General features: G+C 41.2%; 2 protein-coding genes across 7 annotated transcripts in view; both read left to right on the top strand.

Annotated features, from left to right (window-relative positions):
* Positions 1-6,250, top strand: part of LOC133476536 (FERM and PDZ domain-containing protein 1) — a 31,059-nt gene extending 24,809 nt beyond the window's left edge. For all 5 annotated transcript variants that reach the window (XM_061770063.1, XM_061770061.1, XM_061770064.1 and 2 more), the window contains one exon: positions 677-6,250. In XM_061770063.1, the coding sequence (XP_061626047.1) occupies positions 677-4,020 (3,344 nt within the window). In that variant the 3' untranslated portion in view covers positions 4,021-6,250. The remainder of the gene's footprint in view (positions 1-676) is intronic.
* A 1,015-nt stretch (positions 6,251-7,265) lies between these two features.
* Positions 7,266-25,979, top strand: card14 (caspase recruitment domain family, member 14). Of its 2 annotated transcripts, none has more exons than XM_061770065.1 (20): positions 7,266-8,681; positions 9,355-9,492; positions 9,583-9,908; positions 12,690-12,848; positions 12,942-13,061; positions 13,475-13,600; positions 15,253-15,396; positions 15,480-15,590; positions 16,132-16,232; positions 17,321-17,379; positions 18,354-18,417; positions 18,864-19,080; positions 19,160-19,286; positions 20,047-20,287; positions 20,368-20,431; positions 20,494-20,614; positions 22,304-22,468; positions 23,381-23,499; positions 24,382-24,497; positions 24,626-25,979. In XM_061770065.1, exons 1-20 carry the CDS (start codon positions 8,468-8,470, stop codon positions 24,831-24,833), a joined length of 2,940 nt encoding a protein of 979 aa, XP_061626049.1. In that variant the 5' UTR covers positions 7,266-8,467; the 3' UTR covers positions 24,834-25,979. The 2 variants fall into 2 exon arrangements, with proteins under 2 accessions (XP_061626049.1, XP_061626050.1); XM_061770066.1 differs by having other exon boundaries at positions 8,558-8,681; positions 9,317-9,492.
* The last annotated feature ends 743 nt before the right edge of the window (positions 25,980-26,722 follow it).

The raw sequence follows: 26,722 nt of genomic DNA, 5'->3' as shown, positions 1-26,722 counted from the left end.
TATTATATAATTGTGTGTTCAGAATCACTTAATTGTGTATACAATTCAGCAATTGAGATCTCATACACATATATTACCGTAATCTTTTCAAGCTTGCATGGCAAACATAACTGCCACACCAGGCGTTAAATTTCTTTGGGGGGTGGAGACACCCTGTACCGGTCGCCTGTCAGTCGCAGGGCATATCAAGACAAACAATCATTCACATTCACAACTATGGACAATTTAGAGTCCGTCGTTAACCTAACATGCCTGTTTTTGGAACGTGGGAAAAGTACATGTACATGTACATATATATATTTTCAAAATAAAACACATTGACACGTGAATTGCAATACAACAGAAATTATATAAATTGGTCATTTTTTCTTTGCGACCCGGTAACAAATGCCTCACGGCCCGGTACCGGTCTGCGGACCGGTGGTTGGGGACCACTGCATTAGAGTAATCCACTGTAACTAAACGAGTAGACTGTTGTCTTTCTGCCATCTAGTGGTTGAAGTTTATACGCTGCATAATCTTTACATAGTTGTTAACAACATGACAGCCCACACACACACAAACACACTCACACACTTGTTGGGTGTCACATACAAGCTTTGAGGAGAGAAATGTGTTGTTTTTTTAAGGGAAAAAGTTTTAAGTTGTTTCTGTTTTGTTTTGGTTTTTCTTTCAGATAATTGCACTGGGATGAAAGTGGATTTTGGAAGATCACTCCAACTTGGTGAAATCAGAGTCTCTGTGGGGGATGCAAAGAAAGATGGAAAATCAGAAGAGGAGAGACAACAACAAGAAAAGGAAGGAGGTGGCAAAAAACGACTGTATGAGCTGAGAAAAAGATCCCGTAAGCGTCGTTCCTTCATGGAAACAGATTATACCTCCAGGGTATCATATCCAAAACCCAAAACAACATCGATGCAGGACCGGGTCCCTTCCATTTTTAATAGCAACTTTTTGGCAGAAGGTGGTGATGCCCACACACTGAGTTCTGAGCCTGAACCTTTAGAACAAACAGATAATCCAAGTCTTACTGTATCCTCTTTGACTTACTCTGAAGGGGAACCAGCACAGCTTGAGTCAAAACCCATTCCATTTAATATTGGCTCCATTGAGGAAACTGGAGACTCTCTGGCATCAGGTACCAGGAACAGGAAACAAGAAATGGAGATGGAACCTGATACAATGGAATCAAAATCTGTCACAGATCACATTAAGAGAGTAGCTCCCTCCATCACTGTTGTGCGATGTCGGGTGGATCCGGATGGGAAGGAGAGTGCCGATTGCAGAGGTGACAGACCGGAGACAGGAAGGGACCAGGAGGGGTTGGGAGATAGAAAACTAGAGGAAGACAAGGAGCAAAGTATGGCAGGGAATGGACCATTCACTTCACATATGTTCTTGCCGAGGGTTACTGAGAAAAAAGTACCAATTCCTTGCAGTGAAGATGAAATCAATGCTATCACGTTGACTTCATGGCTGACAGAGTTGAATAACAAGGGTGTCCACCAGATTGCTCCTGTTGAAAACTCACATGCAGAGGATGATATGCCTGAGGATGACTCAGCACTTTCATCATATTCCCCACCACCCCCACCACCCTCTTCCCCTCTGCCCCCAATGCCAGTTTGTCACAAATCCCAAAGTGACTGTTTACATTGCACAGGAACCTCAACCAAACTATCCCCACCCAACTCTGAGGAGAAACAAAATGAAGTCCACAATCCACAATTAAATTTAGAAATTACGAAAAATGAAGATGAAGCTACTGATATGATTACATTGGCTAGGACCGCTAGTGATGAGGTTACTGATAGTATGAATTCTGATGTTTTTGATGATGATGAATTAATAAATGATGATATTGGAAAAGATGCCGACGGACATGAATGGACAACAGCTATAACTCGGAGCGTGGGTGCTAATTCACCCGCAGGAAAGGCTCAATCTGAGATGAGAATCAACTGTCCCAACAATTCAACTACTGAACCCCATATAAAAAGTAATGGTCATCCTGAATACACTCACACTATAAATTCCATCACAGCTAAGCTTGGCGTTGCAACAAGTGTCATAAATCATACATTTAATTCAGGAGCTGGAATGAAAACTGAAGTTTCAAATGCTTTATGTATGACTCAAACTACACATACACCGAGAGAAGAATACTCTTCTCCAGGTGGTGATTCTCGCTCACTTCAAGCAAACACTGCCATGGCCCATGATCTTGCCAAAGAGCCTCCTCTCCCAACTCACTTCCTCTTCCAGTCCTGTTCCCCCAGCATCATGGGCCGTTTGTCTGCCTCCACACTTAGAGGGAAGATTCAAAAGTTGCCTCTTTATTTGTCACGTTCCCAAGAGACCCTTAACCAAGCCACACGGGCGAATGACGCCCAAAGTCCTATTAGGGAGAGCGAGGCCAACATTGATATCTCGCACATTGTAAAAAACATTCATGATGTCACAGAAATCACAGAGACAATGACTGAGCTGGTGGAGTCAGATGATTCAGATACAACTCTTACTGGATCAGAGGTGGAGTGTGAATTCTTTGTCGAAACAACCTCAGCCAAAAACTCTAGTTTAGTATCAGAAGTAAAGGAAACACCAGAGAAGATCTTAGTAGACCATGAAACTACCTCCTTACCTCTCCAGGCTGAACCCCAACCCCAACATACAAATAGGCTTCTCCCCGATCCTAACAAGAATACACTGGGACCAATAACAGAGCCCCCAGTTTCCATGCTGAGTAGCCTCCGAAGAAATTCTACAGGCCTTACAATGGACACTCCTGGTCCTATAATAGTACCTCCAGAATCAAAGATAAGAGATACAATGCTCGTTGAAAGCATTCCAGGTTATAAATTAAGCACTCAGTCATCCCCTAGCCTTCCTCCGATTGTGGTGACTACACAAAATCTAAATGGACCAGGTCTACATTATCATAGTCAGTCACAAATTGCGCCAAGGACCAGCAGTGACAGGCCCTTGATGGGTCTTTGTAGGCCAGCAGAACAGACAATGGATTCAAAACACGCACCTTATTCAGGCTGCAGGGTGTTTACCTTCTGGGAGGAACCATCCCAAGTATCGTCAGAGGTAGGGACTACCCTAAACTTGAAATCTGAAATTGGATGCACTTCTGTGCTGACATCCAGGTGTGAGTCAGTAGTAGAGGGATTAAATATGGATACTTGTGGTTGCCCAGTGGTCTACACCAACTGCTTCAGCAAAGAGGGCAGCTTTGATGAGGACTTAACCGTCTATGAGTTCTCCTGCCAAGGCAGTGGTGAAACACAAAGTTCCAGATTATCTCTTCCGCTCATGACTGATCCTCCATCATCATCCCTTATTTCACCCTCTTCCACACACTCTCCCACCTATCCACACATTCTACTCTCCTCCCCAACATCTGAGCTCAGTCCCCTGCTCTCACCAGTATCTGATGCACAATATCTCCACAATCAAACACAAAAGGACACCATTAATCGCCTTGGAACGCAACGCTACCCAGAACCACCCACTGGGTTCCAAGTTCTACGAGCGGATGTAGACCAGCTCCTTTTTGTCCTGGAAAATATCAGCACTGACCGTTCTGTAGCTGGTCAAGGAGGTTGCCACCCAAGGGAAACATGTGCTTCCCACTTTACAGAGAACAAGCAAGTGCTCCAAACTGAGACAAGGCGGTTGACGGCATGCTGCCAAAAAATAGTAGCCACTGACCAGAGTCCAGAGGAAATGCTCAACTCTTTGGCTGATAGTTTCCGGACCTTGGTGGACTTGGCTGGTGCATGCATATGGTTTTCCAGTTGTGACAGGTGCAAGGGGAGGAATGCAGAAGCAGTTGCCGGTCTGCAAGATGTGGCACGCTCATTCAGGGACTTCTGTCTGGCAGCAGAGCGAGCCGGCAGAAAGCATAGCTGCCGTGACCTGAGCACCAAGCTGCTAGCCAAACAGTGCACTGCACTCACTGCATCTGTCTTCTGCCTCACTCAGATCTTCCGTACTCTCACTGCACTGTGATGTGGCAACAACCTTTAGTGAAAAACCTCAGCTGGCATGTTAATGGGTGGGAATGGTGATGTGCATATTTACTGACTACATGATGTGCACAAACACAGTCTGCCAGTAACCCACCTGCAATCTGCCTAAGCAAATCTGCTTCCATTCCAGTGTAGATTTGTACTTGAATGTATGCTGTATTATATTTATCAAATAATTCAGCTGATGAACGTTACTACAGTGTTTTATTGAGTAAGCAAGGAATGTATAAGAACATATTTGTAATTGTTTACATACCGTAATTTCTCTTGTATAATGCGCACCCTGCGATTGGCTGGCAACCAGTTCAGGGTGTACCCCGCCTCCTGCCCGATGACAGCTGGGATAGGCTGCAGCACGCCCGCGACCCCTAGTGAATTTTGAAATTCACAGCCCTACTTTTATTTAGTAAATTAGAACACACACAGTTGTGCTCATATGTTTGATTACCCAGGCAGAATTTGTAAGATGGGTACAATTCTTTAAAGAAAACATGAAGGACCAGGTGAAACACATAAAATTTTATTTTAATGGGATTCAAATTAAACGGTCAAGCATTTCAGAAAAGCTTTATCATTAAACAAAACATAACCATAAAGAAATTAATGATGGTTGTTGTTTATTCATCAGTCATATTAAAAACAAAAAATACCAACAATATTTTACAAATTCTGCCAGGGTATGTACATTTCTGAGAATAACTGTACATATATGCAGTCATACGTACCTCCTGTCATATTGGAATGAAAGTGTAGGCTACACCTTTTTTATAATGAGGTGGCGGTGGCATTTTGGATTGAAAGTGTACAGCTTTTTCATAACCACTAGACGGCGGCATACATTTATAAATTGTGAAAGTTTTTTTTTTTTTTTTCATTTGCCCCTATACCTATGTATAATGCGCACTATTGACTTGGGGGGGGGGGGGGGGGGGGGAGAACTGCGCATTACACACGAGAAATTACGGTACTTAGCTTTACTCTCAGGAGTTTTGGCTTGTGACAGTGGTGGGCCTTTTGCTTCTGTAGCCCTGAGGTCCAAAATAGACAATTAGACAATGCAATCACACAAATACCTAATGCTTCACAAACTGTTAATGTTACATATTATGGAATGCTTTTAGGTTTGCCATAGTTTTTTGTTTAATGTTCTCATTTTATATGTTAGGGCCAAAATATTTATTAACAGTTGTGTACTGCAACATATATACAGTATTTTTTTCCATTTGAGGCTTTCAGTGAGAAATTCCTTGAATCTTTTTGTTTACAAAAACAAAACAAAAAAAACTGAAGTATGATTCAGTGAAATTACATGAATCAAGCCTATAGCTGTGTTTGGGATTTTATAATCCGTTATGCAGAATGATTGCATTAGTGACTAAGCTACAGTAAAGGTTAGGGTTTTCATTATCTATTCCTTAATATATTCTTCTCTAATTTATTTGGAATGAATTTGGAAAAACTGATGTCATCAGTTCAGTAGTTCTTACTATTGCTACCTCCAGTTGAAAAAAAATATCTTGACAGCATAGTCATGTTAGTCAACCAGTTTTTTATTTGATTTGATAGCACTTTGTTGGGGGCCGAAGGACTTTATTCTCATTTTGACAACATTGTCATTAACACTAAGTGCATTTTTAGGAGCAATTTCCCAGTACGGCAACAAATCTAGGAAACCTAGTAAACTGTTAATGATCAAATTCTCAGCCCCGCCAGAGCAGAAACACTGTGGGTAGCTTTGTTGGCTTTGTGCTTTTTTACCATTTAATTGCCAAAGCACTTCAGGGGTTCAGACAACACCAGTCACACTGATCAGTCATTGGGTGAATATCCTTTGTGGGCATTTGTGTGCTTATTTATTTGTTACTAAGTTGTATGCACTTGCAACTGGAGCATGCCTGAAGATTATGTTTCACCACAGAAATACTGGGATACAATATTCAATTGTATGCTATACGATGGGTATTGTACCTGAAGACCGTATTTCTTTAATTTCAATGGAATATAATACCTACTGACTGGAACTGTTACTTTCATATAACAATAAATGTTTTATCACTATCATACAGTATGTGCTCAAGAAGCATGCAGTTAAGCCATACAATGCATTGTTGTATCAGGGATTGTGTCTGAATGGCTGAATGATGACTTCTTGCCCTTGCTTTGTACTGCCCTAGTCTACTATTAAAAATTACATTCTGATTTTTTTTTAAGTGTTTGTGACTGGGATTCAATTCAAACCACCAAACATAATTTAAAATGTAAAATACATTTAGGGGGGTTTCTTAACAGCATCAGGTCAATAGAAACCAATCTGGGTGCAATTTGAAATATTCAATTATTGTGGAAGTTCTTGATACATTTGTTACAAAACCCTGCTTTGTGAAGTTTCATTCATCATTGCAGAGTCTATGCTAGTCTAAATTGATCAAGGACTTTTCCTGAAGAAGTGGGTATGACAGAGGTCCGCGGTCGAAATTGTTTTATGTGAATTAAAATAATCGAAAGGGAAGGAGGCTATTAATTTCTAATGAGTAAGTGTCGGGCATAGTTTCATTTTGAATGTTACACAGAAATACATAGTTTGTACTTTAAAGGGAACATATTATGCCATTTCCTTCACAATAGAAAACAGTTTCTAGTTGTCTTAAACGTCCCCTTCTGTCACTATTTTTCTATTTAATTTTGATCATCTTTGCTGTCTTGTAATCAGGTTTACATGATAATTTTTGTTTGAAATGCCTAAAAATGTCCTTTTTCAAGCTATTCAAGTTGATCTTTTCTGCCCGGCATTTGGGACAGTCAGATTTCTCATCATTATGTGACATGTAAATGAGCTTTGCTCTGATTGTATCACCCATCTTCCCCAAGTTAAATATGGGAAAACAGCTTGGCTGTACCACACCATCATGTCGCTGCTGAGGATGTGCTCCACGACACATCTGGAGAAGCTGCAAAAGACACCGATCCCCAGTCCGTCCGGCACAGCGCAGCTTCCGAAGGGAGTACAAATGTTGGTGTGCCTTCTTGAGCAAACAGGAAGTGTTTAGGCTCCACGTAAGGTCCTCGGAAAGGTGGACTCCAAGGTACTGTACTTGTAGCTGGAGACCACTTGCCCTGCTGGTCCGCCGATGTGCGGGGGGCAGGGGGCGTTTTTCCCTTCTGAAGTCCACCACCATCATTTAGGTCTTGTTCGCATTGATGCAAACACTATTATCTTTGCACCAGTCCACCAGATGTTCAACCTCCTCCCTGTACTCTGACTCATCATTGTTTGTGATGTGTGCCACCACTGCTGTGTCGTCTGCAAACTTCACTGTATGACAGCCTAGGGAATATTATCTGGATTTTTATAGTCTTAAAATAACCCTTGAAAAAACCTCCTCCTCCGGTGTTGATGATCTTTCCCATTATTCGGCAAAGATTGTACACCTGTTTCCTTTACAGTATGGTGATTTGATAGCCTCTATTTGTTTGCATAAATCATTCACAGCACAGTAAATAGCTTGCTCACACAAAAGCATCGTAAGTGAGCGAACAAAATGAGAAAGCCATTAACCCTACACTGTCATTTTACAGCTGTTATGTCTCCAGTCACATTTCCTCGTTTCAACAAGGACTTTGCCCTTGACTGCACTGTTTGCTCCTGTCAGCTGTGTGGTATGTGTGTTTGATTGGCTTCTTTAATGAGGAATTACCAAGGCACACTTGCGTGACATCTAATTTTACAGAGATAGAGAATCTTTATATGTGCACAGCGTTACATTTTTTTGTGGCTTCACTCCATTCACAAACATAAATGATGCCAATGCATTTTTTGTTACGTTTTATGAGTTAATACTTAAACAGGTCACTCAAAGTGTGAATGGGTAGGACATGCAGTAGCCTACATATGTGCTCGCTGGAATAATAGGTGTTTTTGTTGAACAAGTATCATTGTTATGTGTGTATACTGTAACCGTGTCATGACTGGTATGATGTGGACAAAACACAAGCTCTCTGTATTGCAGTTATTATTAATTGGGACTAGTAGTGGTTAGGACAAGGAAGTTGATCACAATGTTTGAATAATGAAAACCTGGTCTGCTTTATGGGTGAGTGGGATTATGTCATTTTGGGAATACACACTTTACTGTATGTTATCCGCCCCTTACAGTGTTGTGCCTCAACACTTGTGTCTTGTGTTACAGGTTTTCCCACACACACACACACATCAACACACATACATGCACACACTCACACATGCGCACACAAACATTTTGTAAGCTTGATTTGACATTGACACCTACTGGGTGTGGAAAGACTGGCTTTTATATCGTTGGTCTGCCTCTTCCAGTCTCACTGCCGATCTTGTCAAGTTCCAGTAAAGAGTCATTGAGCGGAGGCAGCAGCAAGCAACCATTATTGCTGATTAACACAACACACTCAAGATGGCAGGAGAGAGTGTGCCCGAGGGTCCCGACCTGAAGGAGATGGGCGAGGAGGAACTGTGGGAACTCATTAATGATAACCGCCATCGGCTCTCCTTGGGGGTGAGGCCATGCATCGTGATCCCGTACCTCAGGCAGGCTAGGGTGCTCACTGAAATGGATGAGGACGAGATTCTCTCCAGCCACAACCTCACCAACCGCTCAATGAGAACAAGTAAGATGCTGCTGGTTTTTTTGTTGTATGTTTATTTTTTACTCATCTCCATCCGATTCACTGTTGAATGCATAGACACACTCACTGGCAAATTATTCTGGCATGCAATTGTAGTTATTCCATAATTATATTGTTATAGACATACTACTGCAATATTCTTGCAGTAGTATGTGCTTCTCCATTTGAAATGTCAACCTTTGATTGCTTTGGCTGGGAACTCTTAAGTAGTAGATCATTTTGTTTTATTCTGCTGTATGCTGCTACATTACAAATGAGATTCTGTTTTAAGTCGCCTTAGCTAGATAAATAAGGGTTATAGAAATAAATTAAAAAATTAACTCGTTGACGTCAATAAAGAAACAAAAGTGGGCCCCCGCATATAATCAGTTTGGCATCTGCAGAGTCACGTAGTCGTAGATTTAAAAATGTATATTTTTCTCATTTTTATTTATTTTTGGGGAACCTACCCCCATTTTTCGTGAAAACTGCTTATTGGCAGGATTTTCCCTGCTTATTTGTGCTTTTTTTTTTTTTTTAATCATGGTGATCATAATGGGGATAATTTATTAGCAGATTTTCGCGATTCGCAGTCAGGCCGAGTAGCGGGGGTCCCTGTACTGTAATGTTCTCTCTAGTTCGGAAATAAGGATGCCCCACACCTCAATGTTTGAAGGCCATATGATGGATCTGCTGCGGACCCAGGGTAGGAACGGTGCTGTGGCTTTGCTGGAAAGCCTGATGATCCACTACCCAACCCTCTACACTCAAGTTACTGGACGCAAGCCCAGCACGGAACCCTCAAGATTCAGTGGTTTGTTACTAAATGTCTTGTAGTGCGAAATAAGTTTTGATTTACTATACAGTATCTCTGACTTGTCTTATGTCTGGACTCTCCTCACAGGCCTGATAAAGTATTCCGAACTGACCGAGTACCTTATTAGAGCAGTGACCGGAATGCAGAATGAGCTTTGGGAGGCTCGTTGCGAGGCTGGCAAAATGAGTGCTCGCTGTGCCGCTCTAGAGTCTGAGATTCAGCAGATAATGGACCACGGGGAAAAGTCCAGGTGCCTTCAGTTGGAATGTGAGCGCATCCATAGACATTTGTCTTCACTGCAACGTGAAGTCACCCAGTTGAAGGACGAGAAGTGCGACTTGTATGTACGCTATACTGCAGCTATAGAGGAAAAATCCGCTATGAGCATGCGCCTCCATGACCTCAATTTACAGGTTGGTACTAATCGTTAACATATTTGTTTCCAAACAGACCTGTTACATAGATCAGTGATAATCACATTTGTTTACACTGTCACTTCAAACATACACTCCCAGTACCACCATAATGACCAACATTAAAATACAGTAGTGTAGTTGGTCAGTAATAGGTAGTGTCAATCAAAAACAATAAACAAGAAAGGTGTGATTGCTAAAAAGTATATTTAATATTAGTAAACGTAGTAACGGTATATGCAGTACAGTTGAAACCGGATGCTGACATACAGTACACTATATAAAAAGACACATAAGCTTACGCTTTTTTTCCAATTTGTCTGACATGAAATCACCTGTTTTTCAACAATTAGGATTACTAAAATTGGTTTTTAAATGCCAGAATAAAGAGATAATTTATTATTATTGAGATTCCTCAAAGTCACAAGTTTACATACAGTAAGATTACGATGCCTTTAAATACCCAGATGATGATGTCATGTCTTTGGAAGTTTCTCATCGCTTAATTGACAACATTTGATTGAGTTAGTCATCCCTGCAAATATAGTTGAAGGCACAATAGTTCTATGTAGAACATCATGGCAAAGTCAAAGGAAATCAACAAAGATATTTGGAAGAGAATTGTGCACTTACACATGTATGTTTCATCCTTGGGTGCAATTTCCAGATACCTAAAGGTGCCACGTTCATCTTTTTAAACAATTATACGCGTGTACCAACACAATGGGAATGTACAGCCGTCATACCACTCAGGAAGGAGACGGGTTCTGTCCCAGATATGAACATGCTTTGGTCCGAAATTTGCATATGAATCCAAGAAAAAAAAGCAAAAAGACCTTGTGAAGATGCTGGCTGAAGCTGGTAAGAGTGTGTCATTATCCACAGTGAAACGAGTACTGTACTGACATTCGCTGATGGGCCACTCTGCCAGGAAGACGCCATTACTCCAAAAGAAACATTAAAAAGCCAGATTATAGTTTGCAAATGCAAACAATGACAAACACCTTAATTTTTTGAGGCAACTAAAATTGAACTGTTTGGCCATAACTAGCATCGTTACGTTTGTAGCAAAAACAGGAAAGCTTGCAAGCCTGAGAACACTATCACAACTTTGAAATACGGGCGTGGCAGTGGCCCGAAGCATTCTGCCAAACTGGTTACAAAGTGGCTTAAGGATAAGAAAGTCAATGTTGTGGAGTGGCCATCGCAAAGCCCTGACATATATACCATTTATTATTTTGTGAATTTTTCAAAAACATCCGTCCTTTCTGCCCTACCCTGTATATATACCCATGGTTTAAAGGATTACATACTAATGAAATCAGAATAATCTTTATTTGTCAAGTATGTCCAAAAAAAACACACAAGGAATTTGTCTCCGGTAATTGGAGCTGGTCTAGTACGACAACAGACAGTCAATTGACAGAGAACACTTTTGAGACATAAAGACATTGACAAAAAAAAAAAAAAAAACAGTCACTGAGCAATAAAGGTTTACTAGTTATCTGGTAATGCCGTTACATTTTTTTTTTTTTTTTTTTTTGACAATTGTTCAAAAAGATGCAGAGTCCTCCAGCACTTAGAGCAGTTCGAATGACTAATATTGCAATAGTCCGTATGTATGTAAACTTCTGACTTCTAAAAAAATCCTCTCCTTATTCTTGCATTTAGAAAATAGAAGTCAATTTGGTAATCCTAATTTAGCAAAAACAGAAAACGTTTAGCCTGATTTCATGTCAGACAGTGAGAAAAAAAATGTATGTAATGTATATGATAGGGCACTGTAAAACAATGCGCAGTTTGAACATCAACACTGAGCTTAAATATAGGAAAATAAAAACGACTTAATTAAAACGTATGATGCAAAAAAAAAGCTGAATAATATTGTACCTAAATAAATATTTGAAAACAAACAGTTCTTAAAGATTTAATGCAAAATGTATTGAACTTAAGAGTAAAACACAACTGTACTGTACTTAATAAATGTACAGTACTGAATTGAAAAATGTGTTAAAAGCTATGGTAACTTTCTCCACAGTTTGAACATTTAATTCAGTCATGCTTTTGCGCACCACTCGAGGAAGCCTGTTTACTACTTGTGGTACTAATACCACACTTCTTAAACTATTGTTATTGCGGCCCAAAAAAAAATCTCGATATTTTTATGTTTTTTATTTGGTGTTCAGGTTTTGAATCTTCCTGTGTTTGGATTTTCTCCCATACTTACATAGGTTTTCTGTGGGTACTCTGGCTTCCTCCCACATTAAAAAATACAGTATGCATACAAGTTATTTGTAGATTATAAATTGTCCATAGGTGCGAACGTGAGTGTGAATGGTTGTTTTTCTGTATGTGTTCGGGGATTGACTGGCAACCAGTCCGGGGAGATTGTCAATCATCAGTTCAACACATGACATTCATTTTCCAAGGATGTCAGCACTTGGTTTGTTGAAGTCATGATGATAGGCTTCATTCTTGAATCGCTTGAGACTCTTTGCTTAAATGGATTGACAGGTTGTGGAGGACCCTAAAAACCCTAATAAAACTTTTTCATTTTTATTTTAGAGTTGCAGTGTTGATAGTACGTGTCGAGTGGACAATTCTCCTATCACGTTTGTCAAATTCGCAACTAGCGTTGCTACTGTATCGACTGTTGATGTATTGATTCTGTACCATGAGCTATAACTATGTGATGTATTGCAATATCAGTATTGTGTCTCACTCTGAGTTACAGCACCTTCCCATTATCATTTCCGGGCCTTGTGTCTTGTATGATGACAGATATATCAGCTGCAAACAGAACTGCAAAAGGCCCAAACAGAGAGTGACTTCCAGAAACGGCGCTCTCTCAGATGCGTCCCTTTAGCTGAGGCGTCTCAACTGCAAGAGGAAGTGAGGAGTCTGCGCTGCCAGTTAGTGAAGATAGAAAAACTGAACCCAGTGAGAAGAACCACGTAAACATTCTATGCGAAACCACAGCTACAGCATTTTAGCTGCCACATTTATATTTCATTGATTATCACTCTTTATCAGGCTCATCAGGATATTCTGGCCCAGGACCTGGCTGAAGCTATTGATAGCCAGGTGGAGCTTGCAGGTCAGCTCGGGTGTTACAGAGAAGAGAATGAACAGATGCACAGAGAGAAACAAAAGGTGAGTTTCATGACTGCGTACTGTGGAACTGTAAGTGCAAATGCAAATTCATCGCCTCCTGAGAGGATCACTGCAATAGTTAACATGATGTCAGCGATTGAATACCGATGTGGCTTGTAAGATGGAATAGTGTACGTCATTGCGTATTCTTAGAGTTCTTGATTAGCAGCTTTGCGCTTCAGGTGAAAGTGCCTTTGAGCCAGACAGTGAACACTAGGAATGGAATTTGGGGAACTTGCACTGCACACACCTTTGTTACCAGTTCTACATTGATGGGGTTTATGTGTGTAGTTGAGCATAGTCTTGACTTTGTCATAATTTTTTTTTGATACATATATATATATATATATATATATATATATACTGTTCATGCACAGAATTCCCACAACCACATTATGTGTATTATTGTACAGCTTCTGGATCAGAACGAGTGTCTGACCCTTCAAGTGCAGCAGCTGACCCTTGACTGTAACATGCACCAGCAGAAGAGCACTGTGATCCAGAACCAGATGAGACAGCTGCAGACAGAGAGAGACCAAGTAAGAGACAACAATGTCGCCCTTCACAGGGCACAGTAAGTTAAGTTGAAATAGATGGCACACCCCTCACCAGAAATCAAATAACAGTTTTTCTCCTGTCAATCATCCATTAAAAGTAAGTGCCCAAAGTCTGCTGGGATAGCCTCAATATTCATTATATATATATATATATATATATATATATATATATATATATATATACATATATATGACTTTATATATATATATATATGACTTTATATCTTGAAAGCTGCCCACGTATTTCTGAAAATGTGTCTGTGAGCGAGCTATTTAATTTTTTCAGATTGTGTCACAAGCCGGTTAATTGAAACAATACCACCCCCACGTGAAGCTCTGCTGAGCCAAAAGTTAAGCCCAGCTTGGCCAAGTCACTGGCTAACAGCATTATCAGCATCAGCTTCTGATAAATGTTTAGCGGCGTGTCTTCGGCATGCGCCTCATACACAGATCGCCACACTAAATTACCAAGTGTTATTAGCTTGGTGAAGGGTTGCCTGCAGGAATGAGAATTATGGGAAGAATCAGCCAGGCAGCTTTGTGTTGGCTTGATTGTTTTCACAGGGGTGAAAATCTCCTGCTCTGGCTTTAGCTGGGAGGGAGTCCTAAGAGTCAACACTTTCCAATAACTCCAGAAAAAGTTGCTGAATGTATTAGGGTTCGCTTTTTGGAAAACTGTCAATATAGAGGTTTCATCCATCCATCCATCCATTTTCTGAGCCGCTTCTCCTCACTAGGGTCGCGGGCGTGCTGGAGCCTATCCCAGCTGTCATCGGGCAGGAGGCGGGGTACACCCTGAACTGGTTGCCAGTCAATCGCAGGGCACATAGGAACAAACAACCATTCGCACTCATGCCTACGGGCAATTTAGAGTCTCCAATGAATGCATGTTTTTGGGATGTGGGAGGAAACCGGAGTGCCCGGAGAAAACCCACGCAGGCACGGGGAGAACATGCAAACTCCACACAGGCGGGGCCGGGGATTGAACCCAGGTCCTCAGAACTGTGATGCTGACGCTCTAACCAGTCGCCCACCGTGCCGCCTATAGGGGTTTCAATGCTCTCTAAATATAGCAACAAAGTATTTGCCCACTACACCACAATAGCTTTTAGGACTTGGAGCTTCAGCACACCTCGCATAGATCCATGAGAATCCATGAGATGGGACCGCTTCCTCAAAACAAGATGATTTTTAGTGAGAGTCTAAATAGAGGGTGAAATCCTTGCTATAATTCTTGATCCTTTGGGTAGTTTGACAAAAAGAAAAGTCATTAAGACACCTGGGAACAGTTTTAAATTATATTTTAAAAAACATACAGCAATATGTATCCGGGATTGAACCCCGGACCTCAGAACTGTGAGGCAGACGCTCTAAGCAGTCGCCCACCGTTCCCAAAAACATACATGTTAGGTAAATTGAAGATTAAATTGTCCAGAGGTGTGAATGCCCTGATTAGCTGGTGACCAGACCAGGGTGTTACCCTCCTCTCGCCCAAAGTCAGCCGGGATCGGCTCCAGCACACCCATGACACTAAAGTGGACACGTGGTCTAGAAAATGGACGGATGGTGTGTTTGTGTAATTAACTCTGGCTAAAGTTATGAAACTGAATTGCAATGGTTTCTGTCCTTCGTAGGCATACCTTTCCAGAAACGAAGCCCAGACACAGATCGCCTGCATTCTGGCTGAGAAGGACATCCTGAGGTCTCAAATGATGGAGCTCCAGGAGAGAGCGTTTAGTGCACATGCCAAACACAACAAAGAATGGCAGAGCTCTAATGTAATTTTGGACCAAAAATACATTGGCAGACAGCAACAGAATTGCTCATAAAATGACATTCTTTTTTTTTTTTTTTCCTGAAGGAGAATGGGATTGGCTGGGAGCATCCGATATCCTGCTCTGAAAATTCGTCATTCCCAAATAGACGCAGACTTTGCCGCATGGATGAATCGGTGAATTCCTTTACATCAGAGGTGTGTAAATGAATGTTGTTAAGCGCCTGTCAAAATTGGCATACTGTAGTTAAGGGGCGTGTTCGAAACCTTATATAGCCCAGGACTGTCTAAAAATATTTCCTCATTCACAAGCAACATAATACACATTCAGTTCACAATCGTGAGCAGTCTTTTTACATTGGTATTTTTTTTAATTGTCTGGTCCGAGCACTTCTGAAACAATTGTAACTGATTTTAAAGCTACAATATAATGGACACATTTAGCAAGTATAGCGATATATACAGGCCACAAAAACAGTCTAAGATTATCTTTACCAAGAGAATAATGCACAGCTGTGACTGACTCTCTGAGAAGTGTTACTTTAATGTTTAATGTATTTATAATCGTTTTGGTTTTTTTTAGTATTCAGTGATGTTGAACTGTACTGCATAATAATGTGGGGTTAAATTATTATCTCACTTTTGTGTGGTTACCCAACCTCTAATTAAGCATAAAAGCTCGTTTTTGAAATTCTCATTTTTATTTGTGTGTATGCGTACATTCCCATTTATCTTGAAGTGTGAAGACCCATTGGCAAGTAGCGTCCGATCCAGAAATGTAGAGCCTCCCAGTCCGCAGTCCCTCCGCAGAAGAGAGGGAGCTCTTTATGAAGACAGCAGGTGAGTGTGAGTCTTGTGTGTAATATTTTACTGGGTTTCTGTTATTGGAAAGTAAACTATAAGCTCAAAGGCCCTTGACAGTGTGTTAGTGATGCCTAACAGACGGCATAACTTCAGCACGCCTCGTTGATTTAATGACTGAGCAACTATTCAGTGACATCGTGAGGGAATAATTTGATCATCACGGCCTGTCAAATCTGTCTGAGTTGCTGCAATTATCTTAGACTCAACACGCACGTGTTTACCAAACTAAACTTTGTTGCATGCAGTGTTGCCAGCTACCATGAAAAAGTGACTTAGTTACTTTACTGATGATTTCAAAGGTAACTAAGTTAGAAAAAAGTAACTTTTTAGTTACTTTCAGCAACTGCCAAGTGGCAGGAATATCATTTATCCACAGTACAAAAAAAGCCTTAAGTTAACCGTAACCATTACTTGGTAATGTATGCCACATAAGTTACAGAATAATGTCGTCAACATGAACCAAAAACTTAAATATTAGTGTAGTTGAAGCCACATTAAATGAACAACTTAGGGCAGACTTGACATGCCAACACAGTACAGTAAGTACCTAAATGTAAACAAGCACACCATTCTCAGTACACTTCTCTAAAGACTCTTAACTGATCGATATATGGATGCCGATTGTGGTCCATGAAGGCAACTGTGTTCCACTTATTGTGAAATCAGCAGTCTGCGTGAATGATTAAATGCTATTGAATGGCCTGACTGTTTGTTCCACTTATTGTGAAATCAGCAGTCTGCGTGAATGATTAAATGCTATTGAATGGCTGGACTGTTTTTTGTTTTTTTTTAATCACCAGCCATAAATCAATACTTGGTGAGAGACATTGATGACTCAAAAGTAACTATTGCTGGTTTGTAAAAGTAACTGTAGTCTGATTACTCTCCCGGGGAAAGTTATGCGTTACTTTGCTCGTTACTCAAAGTGGCGGAATTATTTAAGTAATGCGTACAAAGTAACGCGTTACCGGCATCACTGGTTGAATGCAGTTGAACATCAATTGTTCGTGTGTGTTTTGACAGAGACACTCACAAATCTGTTACAAATGTTTTTTGTTTTGTAGCATGGAAACAGCGGAGACTGATGATTCTTCATTGGACGACTTTGAGATCCTCCCCAGTGGTGTGTCTTGCATGAATGTCTACATTCCTTATTAAAGTGTGTGTTTGTGTGTGCTTTTGCGTGGAAGATCTCAGTCTCGTTTGGAAGGGCTTTCATCTGGTAAAGCTTTTTTAGTTTTGCTACAGCCGGAGTCTTTTAACTTGCATGTAAGAACCATAATTTGGTAACTTAAACCAAACTAGGGAGCACAGTGGATGACTGGTTAGCACATCTGCCTCACAGTTCTGAGCACTCGGGTTAAAATCCAGCCTTGCCTGTGTGGAGTTTGCATGTTCTCCCCGTGCCTGCGTGGGGTTTCTCCGGATACTCCGGTTTCCTCCCACATTCCAAAAACATGCATGGTAGGTTAATTGAAGACTCTAAATTTTCCTGGGTGTGAATGTGCGTGCAAATGGTTGTTTGTTTATGTGCCCTGTGATTGGCTAGCGACCAGTTCAGGGTTCTCACCCGGAGTCAGCTGGGATAGGCTCCCGCACGCCCGCAATCCTATGGATGGATGGAACCTAACTAATATTGAGAGGTTGATGACACACCTCACTGAATGACACTGGAACTGTGTCATTTCTCTCAAGCAATCCATGGGAAAATATTACATATCTGCCTTACATTGAGGAGATCCACATTTGGATCTATGTCTATATTGAAGTTTATTATCCCTGTGCTTGCATGGGTTTTATCTGTAGACGCCATCTTCTTCCCACATTCCAAACCCATGCATGGTAGTTTAGTTGAAGACTATATCAGCCATTTGTATGAATGTGAGTGATTGTTAGTGTATATGTGCCCTGCGACTGACTGGTGACCAGTCCAGGGTCTAACCCACCTCTTGTCAAGAGGGGTTGGGGAGTGAGGACATACTGTATAGTTTTGTAATGTATTCCAATTATTATCAAGGGTCAAAATGTTAAACTTTCAACAAAAGTTTCCTTTCCAACCTTGATGCCAAATCATTAAATATCATCTGTTCTTTTTAGAGTTACGTGAAGACCAAAGCCCATCAAGACAATATGCTCCCGGTGGAAATAAAAACACATACAGGTCAGTCGATCCTACAAACAACAATATTCAAATGATGATAGTTCATGTGACTTTTTATTATTATGAGTGATTATAGGCATACCTGTTAATCATTCACTTTCATGATGAATCATCCAACTTTGTACAACCAAAATCCCCCCCACAAAGGTTATTTGGCTTTCACAGGAATGATTAAAATGATACTGTACTCGCCCCCTGCCATAAGTTTGTATACAAGTGTGGGACATTTGGGCCTTCCCTCAGAGAGCACAGTTGCAGGCTGGTGCTAAACTGATGCAAGGGCAAGGGAAGTGAATTCCAGTAGGTGAACCAAGAGTCAAACCCGACCTACTTAGGTGGCAGGAGTGTCAACCAAACATCCATTGTGCTGCCATGAGACAAACTAAAAAATAAAATGTGATTTTTTTTTTTTTTTTTTTAATTTATCTTCCCTTATCTCTCACCAGCCTGGATAAAAATTCTGTACCTCCATTCCTCGTGCGTTCGCGTCCTAAAGCAATGCGCATCAGTGGCCGCGTAGTCACCATTGCCTTCCAAGGGGAGATGCTGCTAAATCAGATTGCAGTGATAGGGGGCAATAAGACTGGGGTCTTTGTGCATGAAGTAACAGAAGGGGGTGCTGCACATACTGTGGGTATCACCCATGGAGCACAAATAGTGGAGGTGAGAGGAAAATCTATTTGATGACACTTACGATGGTAGGCTATGTGAAGAGGTTTGATTGCACACTGATGATCTGCAGGTGAGGTACCAGCAGGACCAGAAAGCGCTAAGGATGGTGCTGGAGGATTCCACTTCAGAGGAAGCTCTGTGGGCACTTGGCCAGGTTACTGGTCTCTGCCATCTCTCTTTACGTCCCAGGCAAGATGGTATGTCCCACAGCATGTACTTAAAACCTGCATGTACGTTTTTCATTTCAATACTATTTACCAAGATTTCTCCAAAACTGAAAGTGTCACCGTATTGTGGATTCAATCAATCTACTGTATAAATCAACATAAAGCACCTTTTATATACAAACAGAAAATACAGACAGGGTAATGAAGGGGAGTCAATATATTTCAATAGAAAACATGCAATGTTTTAAATTCTGTCAACTCCAGTTCTTTGTATTACAGTATTAAAATAGTTACATCCAGTTTTTACAAATGCAAAGTTGCAATGATAGTTCATGGTGGCCCTTCACCTGTTTTGTTAATGTGTCACCCAAATGTATTCAGCCAGTCATAAGGAAGAACTACTATGCAAATTTTGATCAGGTATCAATGTTAATGAATGTTAGGTGGATACATTCGTGGCACATACCAAAGTACTTGTACAATGCTTCCACTATTATATTGTTGGGTTTTGCTACTTGTTGATGACAGCCATTGTGATGTAGTTATACTAAAAGACTGAGAGTTATTGATACATGTTCACAATCAGAGCAATTGCTTGCATTAATAGTATTTGTGGGCCAGAGGTTAAGGTTAGGAGAGTTGGGTTAGGGTTAGGAATAATTTTTGGGGATAATGCAATGTCAGGAATATTCCATCATAACACTTGATTTAGTGCCAATCAGAATGACAATAGTTGATGTGTGAGCTCACTCATTTTACAGGATTGTGTTGTTCTCTTCCTAATTTACAGACTATGAGGCACTGCTGCAGCAACTGCAGGAGAGTGAGATGTCATCAGGTGACTCTTTCTATGTGCGTGTCAACGTGACCATCCCAGCAGGTTCCAAAGGGACACTGACTGTGTCCTGCAATGACATTTTACATGTGACCAACACACGCCCGACGGACACTGAAGACTCGTGGTACGCCAGTCAGGTTCATCCCTGCCAGCTTCTGGCCCTCCATAGTGGATTAGTACCCAACTACTACAGGTATTTATGAGAAATATGCACAGGTTGAGAACATGAAACCTCATTATGGCTCACCACCCCTTGATTTGCTGAAATCACAGAGCACAGCGACTTCTTATTCGGGCTATTGAAGAAATGAACTTTGAAACGTCAAAGTCTGTAAAGGTAAGAGTGACTGCATATGGAGTACAAATACACAGTTCACTAGTGAATACTTCCCTCTTCAGGAAGGCCATATGGTGGCTCAGAATACACAGAAAGCAGTGAGGATTGTCAGCACAGGTCGCCAGGGCCGCAACCCTCTCTGGGTCAGCGTAGAGAATGAAAAGAGCAAGAGCACAGACTCGGGTACAAAACACATGTTGATCTACAACCCCAATTTCAATGATGTTGTGGTAAACATAAATGAAAACAGAATACAATGATTTGTAAATCATGTTCAACCTATATTTAATTGAATACACTACAAAGACAAGATATTTAATATTCAAACTGATAAACTTCATTGTTTTTTTTAGCAAATAATCATTAACTTTTTATGGCTGCACCACGTTCCAAAAAAGCTGGGACAGGGTCATGTTTACCACTGTGTTACGTCACCTTTTCTTTTAACAACATTCAATAAATGTTTGGGAACTGAGGACACTAATTGTTGAAGCTTTGTAGTTGGAATTCTTTCTCATTCTTGCTTGATGTACAGCTTCAGCTGTTCAACAGTCCGGGGTCTCCGTTGTCGTATTTTACGCTTCATAATGCGCCACACATTTTCAATGGGAGACAGGTCTGGACTGCAGGCAGGCCCGTCTAGTAACCGCACTGTTTTACTACGAAGCCACGGTTGTTGTAACACATGCAGAATGTGTTTTGGCATTGTCTTGCTGAAATAAGCAGGGGCGTCCATGAAAAAGACGTTGCTTGGATGGCAGCATATGTTTCTCCAAAACCTGTATGTACCTTTCAGCATTAATGGTGCCTTCACAGATGTGTAAGTTACCCGTGCCATTGGCACTAAAACAGCCCCATACCATCACAGATGCTGGCTTTTGAACTTTGCGTCCATAACAGTCCGGATGGTGCTTTTCCTCTTTGACCGGGAAGACACGACATCCACAATTTCCAAAACCAATTTGAAATGTGGACTCATCGGACCACAGAAAACTTTGCATCAGTCCATCTTAGATGAGCTTGGGTCCAGAGAAGCCGGCGGCGTTTCTGGGTGTTGTTGATAAATGGCTTTTGCTTTGCATAGTAGAGTTTCAAGTTGCACTTAGGGATGTAGCGCCGACCTGTATTTACTGACATTGGTTTTCTGAAGTGTTCCTGAGCCCATGTGGTGATATCCTTCACACATCGATGTCGCTTTTTGATGCAGTGCCGCCTGAGGGATCGAAGGTCACGGGCATTCAATGTTGGTTTTCAGCCTTGCCGCTTACATGCAGTGATTTCTCCAGATTCTCTGAACCTTTTGATGATATTATAGCGTAGATGATGAAAACCCTAAATTCCTTGCAATTGTACGTTGAGGAACATTGCCATTAAACTGTTCGACTATTTTCTCACGCATTTGTTCGCAAAGAGGTGAACCTCGACCCATCTTTGCTTGTGAATGACTGAGCAACTCAGGGAAGCTCCTTTTATACCCAATCATGGCACCCACCTGTTCCCAATTAGCCTGTTCACCTGTGGAATGTTCCAAACAGGTGTTTGATGAGCATTCCTCAACTTTCTCAGTCTTTTTGCCACGTGTCGCAGCTTTTTTGGAACGTGTTGCAGCCATAAAATTCTAAGTTAATGATTATTTGCTAAAAACAATCAAGTTCATCAGTTTGAACATTAAATATCTTGTCTTTGTAGTGTATTCAATTAAATATAGGTTGAACTTGATTTGCAAATCATTGTATTCTGTTTTTATTTATGTTCAACACAATGTCCCAACTTCATTGGAATTGGGGTTGTATAATGAAGGCTAACGTATGCACACAAACTTAGGAGTCATTTCTTGCCTGAAACGATCTACATATATTCCCTCACACCTAGATGAAACATCGGCACCCAGAAGCTGTCTAACCCTCATGCCCTATTCACCGGTCACACCACACTTCCCACCCATCTGTCGCCCAGTCCTGTTACTACCATCTGTCCTGGGACGCATTCTCGATAAGAAGGTCACAGAATGGCAAGGCTTTGAGCTCTGTGAACCTGGTAAGAGAAATTTTGCATAATTTTTTATTTTTTTTTTGTGGTGATTTTATAAAACAATGCTATTTCAATGAAACACTTAATACTGTATGTTACTTAACCAAAACCTCATTAACTACATCTATGCAGATAGTAAAAATACAAAACAAGGGAAACACATAATCATCAGTGTAAGTTGACAAGTGTTAACAACCTGTCCAATTTTTGATTCATAGCAATAATGACCACACCAATTTCAATTTTGCGAATCGGACGGACACAGGTTGAGAAACACTTAGCAAGACAACCCTGATTAAGGAATGATATTAAAGGTGGTGGCAACAAAGCATTTCCCTTTCCTCATCCTTTCTGGGTGATTCCTGGCTAGCTATTTCATTCATTAGTGCCACCGCACCTCTAGTGGTAGCATGAGGCAGCATCTGAAGTTGCTCAGGTGATGCAGCTCCTCCAGGGTGGCATATCCATAAGTTGTGGCTGTGACGACACCGGGAAACGGGCCAGCACGCCGAGAGAGGTTGAGGGGGCCGTAGGAAAGCAACAACTCAGCAGCAGCTCTATTACCTACTTCTTGGTGCAAGGAGCACCAAGACCAGTGCCTAAATAAGGACAAACTGTCAGAAACACACTCCATACTAGCCATTTGCCAGAGTCAAAATCAGCAGAGTAACCTTTGGCACCCTGTTCACTTAATAACTGAAAGCAAGTTTACATCTGAGATTCATGATGAATTACAGGACATCATGTTAACAAAAAAAAAACGTGGAACTGGAATATTTAATTAATCAAGATCCAGGATCTGTTTGTTACCTTTTGAAGTAATACCTATATACTTGAGTCTTCTCTCATCTCTTATGATGACATCATTTTCTATTTAAGTTTAATTTGATATTGAATACCTCACGCTGCTGTTTGCAGAGATGTTGAGCTCCAGTGACCATGCAGCCCGACTGCAGAAGTCCGAGCTCCTGGAGGAGTGTGAACAGGGAAGAAACTGCTACTACACCCTGCAGAGTGTAGAAAAAGTCATGAAGAAGGTCAGTGTGTGTCTATGTATGGTGCAATTTTTTTAGGCTGACTGTACTGCAAGAACGTACTTTATCTTCTTCAAGGTCTCTCTGCTGGCTTTGGGTATCAGACATATTTAGGACTGGCGAACAAACTAGTGATGCTGGGAGGAGCATAAACAGTACAACACATCAAGTTGGCTTTTGTTACTTGTACTGTATTTTTTACAATAAGCAGTGAGCAAAAAACAACCAACAATCAAAACATACAAACACAACTCGGTCCCATTGTCCCATACTGAGCAAGCTGAAGCACGGTTTCCATCCCCACACACACCCACTCACTGCATATGCCAAAACTGAGCATATCGTTCCCAAGACTTTCTTCCACTGGGGCTGGGAAAGTATACTGTGCTTGAGCATTCACACTAGTCAAAGAATCCTTAGCATTCAAGTCAAAAGCAGCCAAACCCAAGCAAAGCCTGTTCATTGACAAAAGATGTCTTCTTAAAATACCTGAGAACCAAAAACCAAAGCCGACAGAAATAGCTAGAGTAGAAATAGCTGTCCGAAGTACAAATAGTAATCATTTTTAAAAAGCAGCAGAATTTCCAAGTCCCTGTTGGCCATTCTTGTCACCAGCAATGAGTTATCAAACAACGGTTATTTTTTTTCCAGGACTTGCTATGGGTTCACGGGTAAAATGCTTTACTTCCCTGGGTTTTCGGAGAGCCTAAATAGGTCACCTTTTAGGGGAATTTGCGATACTGTTTTGCAGAAGTTGCTCATATACAGTAAGTCAGTAAATACAAATACAAAGATAGAGATCCAACGTAGCAGTTGATCCCAAAGAACAACCCTTTCTTAGCCACCCTTGGGTTCAATTGTATTTTTTGTCTCGTCATCCTACAGGGTATTCACTGTGTATTGCCTCTTGGGCTGGACTGTGTACGTCGCCTACACAGGGCAGAGATCTTCGCGATTATCATCTTCATCAGCCAGTCACCACGCAGTGCGCGTAAACTCAGGTAAAAAAAATAATAAAAAATCCTCTTTTAGCCAAAAGATGTCTCAATGGCGTGCAGGAGGGGGGGCCAATGGGGATAGATGGATGGATGGATAGATTGAAGTTAATATTGTACCACTAACCTTCCAGGTCAAAGCTTCACCGTCTGAACTGGTCAGAGGAGCATCTGCTGGTGTGTTCCAGAAGCGAGGAGGCGCTTTTGGACAAACTGCCATGTTTGTATCATCGCGTGGCTCCTGACTCGTGGTGTGACCAGACGTCACTACTGACCAGGTTGCGCACCGTCATCTGGGAGGAGCAGAGGAAGATTGTGTGGGTCGAGCCTGACCTGTGGTAAAAGTAGAAAGGGGATGAATTTAAATATGTTTTTGCTAAAGACAATTACAAAATATTTGTAAACACAAGTATGTATCTATGATACTTAAACATAAGTGTGTGAAATAAATGCCCTGGTAATTTGATTTACATACAGTAATATAATTGCATGCAGTCACTGACCACAATATAAGGAACTTTACATCTGAACAACCTGATGAGATCTACTATAAAGAAAATAAGGTTGTTGAATGAAACAATTTTGACATTGACATCGATCTGGGTGAACCAGCTTGTTTTTTTGCATATTCAAGAATAGTATAATTTTTCCAATGGGTTAATATTGCATTTTGAAATACATTGTGGTTATAATTTGCAGGGCACGGTAGACGACAGGTTAGCACGTCTGCCTCAGAGTTTGGAGGAATGTGTAGGTTGCATGTTCTCCCCATGCCTGCGTTGGTTTTCTCCAGTTTCCTCCCACATCCCAAAAACATGCAAGGTAGGTTAATTGAAGACTCTAAATTCCCCGTAGGCGTGAACGTGAGTGTGACTGGTTGTTTGTTTATATGTGCCCTGCGATTGGCTAACGACCCGTTCAGGGTGTACCCCGCCTCTCGCCCACAGTCAGCTGGGATAGGCTCCAGAATACCTGTGACCCTGGTGAGGATAAGCGGTACACAGAATGGATGGATGGAAATTGGATCCCATTAGGTTGTGCAGACACACGTAATTAAATGTTTGCTTTCGCCTTATTTAAACATATACTTTATAATGTAAACCATATTAGTTATGTTTGTAGCCTGCTGACATTTGCTCAACATCTTCCTCCTTTTACCGTCAAATAATCAATGATATTTTCTAAACAAACTACTTTCCATTTTGGTGAAAATTTCTGCTAAATTGTGTTACATATGAACACAAGGTTAAAGAAACATTTTATCACGATTTTAAAGTCATGGTGAAAGTCTGGTACTTCAAGCCACCGATGACCAAAAGATTTAACATAAACCATTTTCTGCCTGTGGAAATTCAGACAGTGAATTTTTGTGTAGGAAACACTTTCCCTTGTGTATCCATTTCACAGTTTGTAAAATATGTAAAACATTTGAGAGAATAAATGTTAAAAATCTCAAAACTTTGTCAAATGATTAAAGTATGCCATGTCTGTCACGTTTCATTTTTTATTTTCAAAGAACAAGACAAAACCACAAATGACAATTTTTAGACAGCTGGCGCACCATCTATCTTCATAGCCATCAGTGTGAGGTGTGCTGTGGGTGTGGCAGGAGTTTGGGTGGAGGTGGGATTGCATCAGGAATGAGCCCTGAGCCCCTTCCCATTTACAATAGTAATGGAGAGACTGACAGATGAGGTTAGACTCGAATTGACCATGACTGAATTCCAATCCAACTGCTTTAAAGGCACGCGCAGTGCAGCAAAGATTAGCCGAAGTAAAACAGGATACACTGTATGTGCATGAATGGGAGAGGTAGAGGGGGAAGAGTGAGGTTGCAGGGAGAAAGAGTGGAGGACTTTATAGATAGGAAGTAGAGCTGGAGGTGGCGGAAATGAGGATGTTGAGGTTCTCTCTAGGAGTGACCAAGTTGGATAGAATTAGAAGGGACAGCCAAGGTTAGATGATTTGGAGGCAAAGTTAAAGAGCGCAGACTTTGATGGTTTGGACGCATCCAGAAGAGCGATAGTGAGTATGATGAGGATGGAGCTACCAAGCAAGAGAGCTAGAGGAAGACCAAAGTGAAGGTTGATTGATGTACTGAGGGAAGACATGAGGGCAGTTGGCGTTAAGAGAGTAGGATGCAGAAGATAAGACTTACGTGGGAAAGGACGATGCGATGTGGCGCCCCCTAACAGGACAGGCCGAAAAGTGAAAGAAAATAGTGCAAATGT

The sequence above is a fragment of the Phyllopteryx taeniolatus genome, chromosome 4, assembly GCF_024500385.1.
Source record: "Phyllopteryx taeniolatus isolate TA_2022b chromosome 4, UOR_Ptae_1.2, whole genome shotgun sequence".
NCBI lineage: Eukaryota > Metazoa > Chordata > Actinopteri > Syngnathiformes > Syngnathidae > Phyllopteryx > Phyllopteryx taeniolatus.
The sequence above is the reverse complement of the archived record's forward strand: the minus strand, read 5'-3'. Positions and strand labels throughout refer to the sequence as shown.

Bases quoted from the DNA above. Each gene is read 5' to 3' on its own strand.
- card14 (XM_061770065.1), top strand. From the start codon at position 8,468: ATGGCAGGAGAGAGTGTGCCCGAGGGTCCCGACCTGAAGGAGATGGGC. The intron at 20,615-22,303 runs GTACAAAACACA...CCTCACACCTAG, and splicing joins GAGCAAGAGCACAGACTCGG to ATGAAACATCGGCACCCAGA. The intron at 24,498-24,625 runs GTAAAAAAAATA...CTAACCTTCCAG, and splicing joins CGCAGTGCGCGTAAACTCAG to GTCAAAGCTTCACCGTCTGA.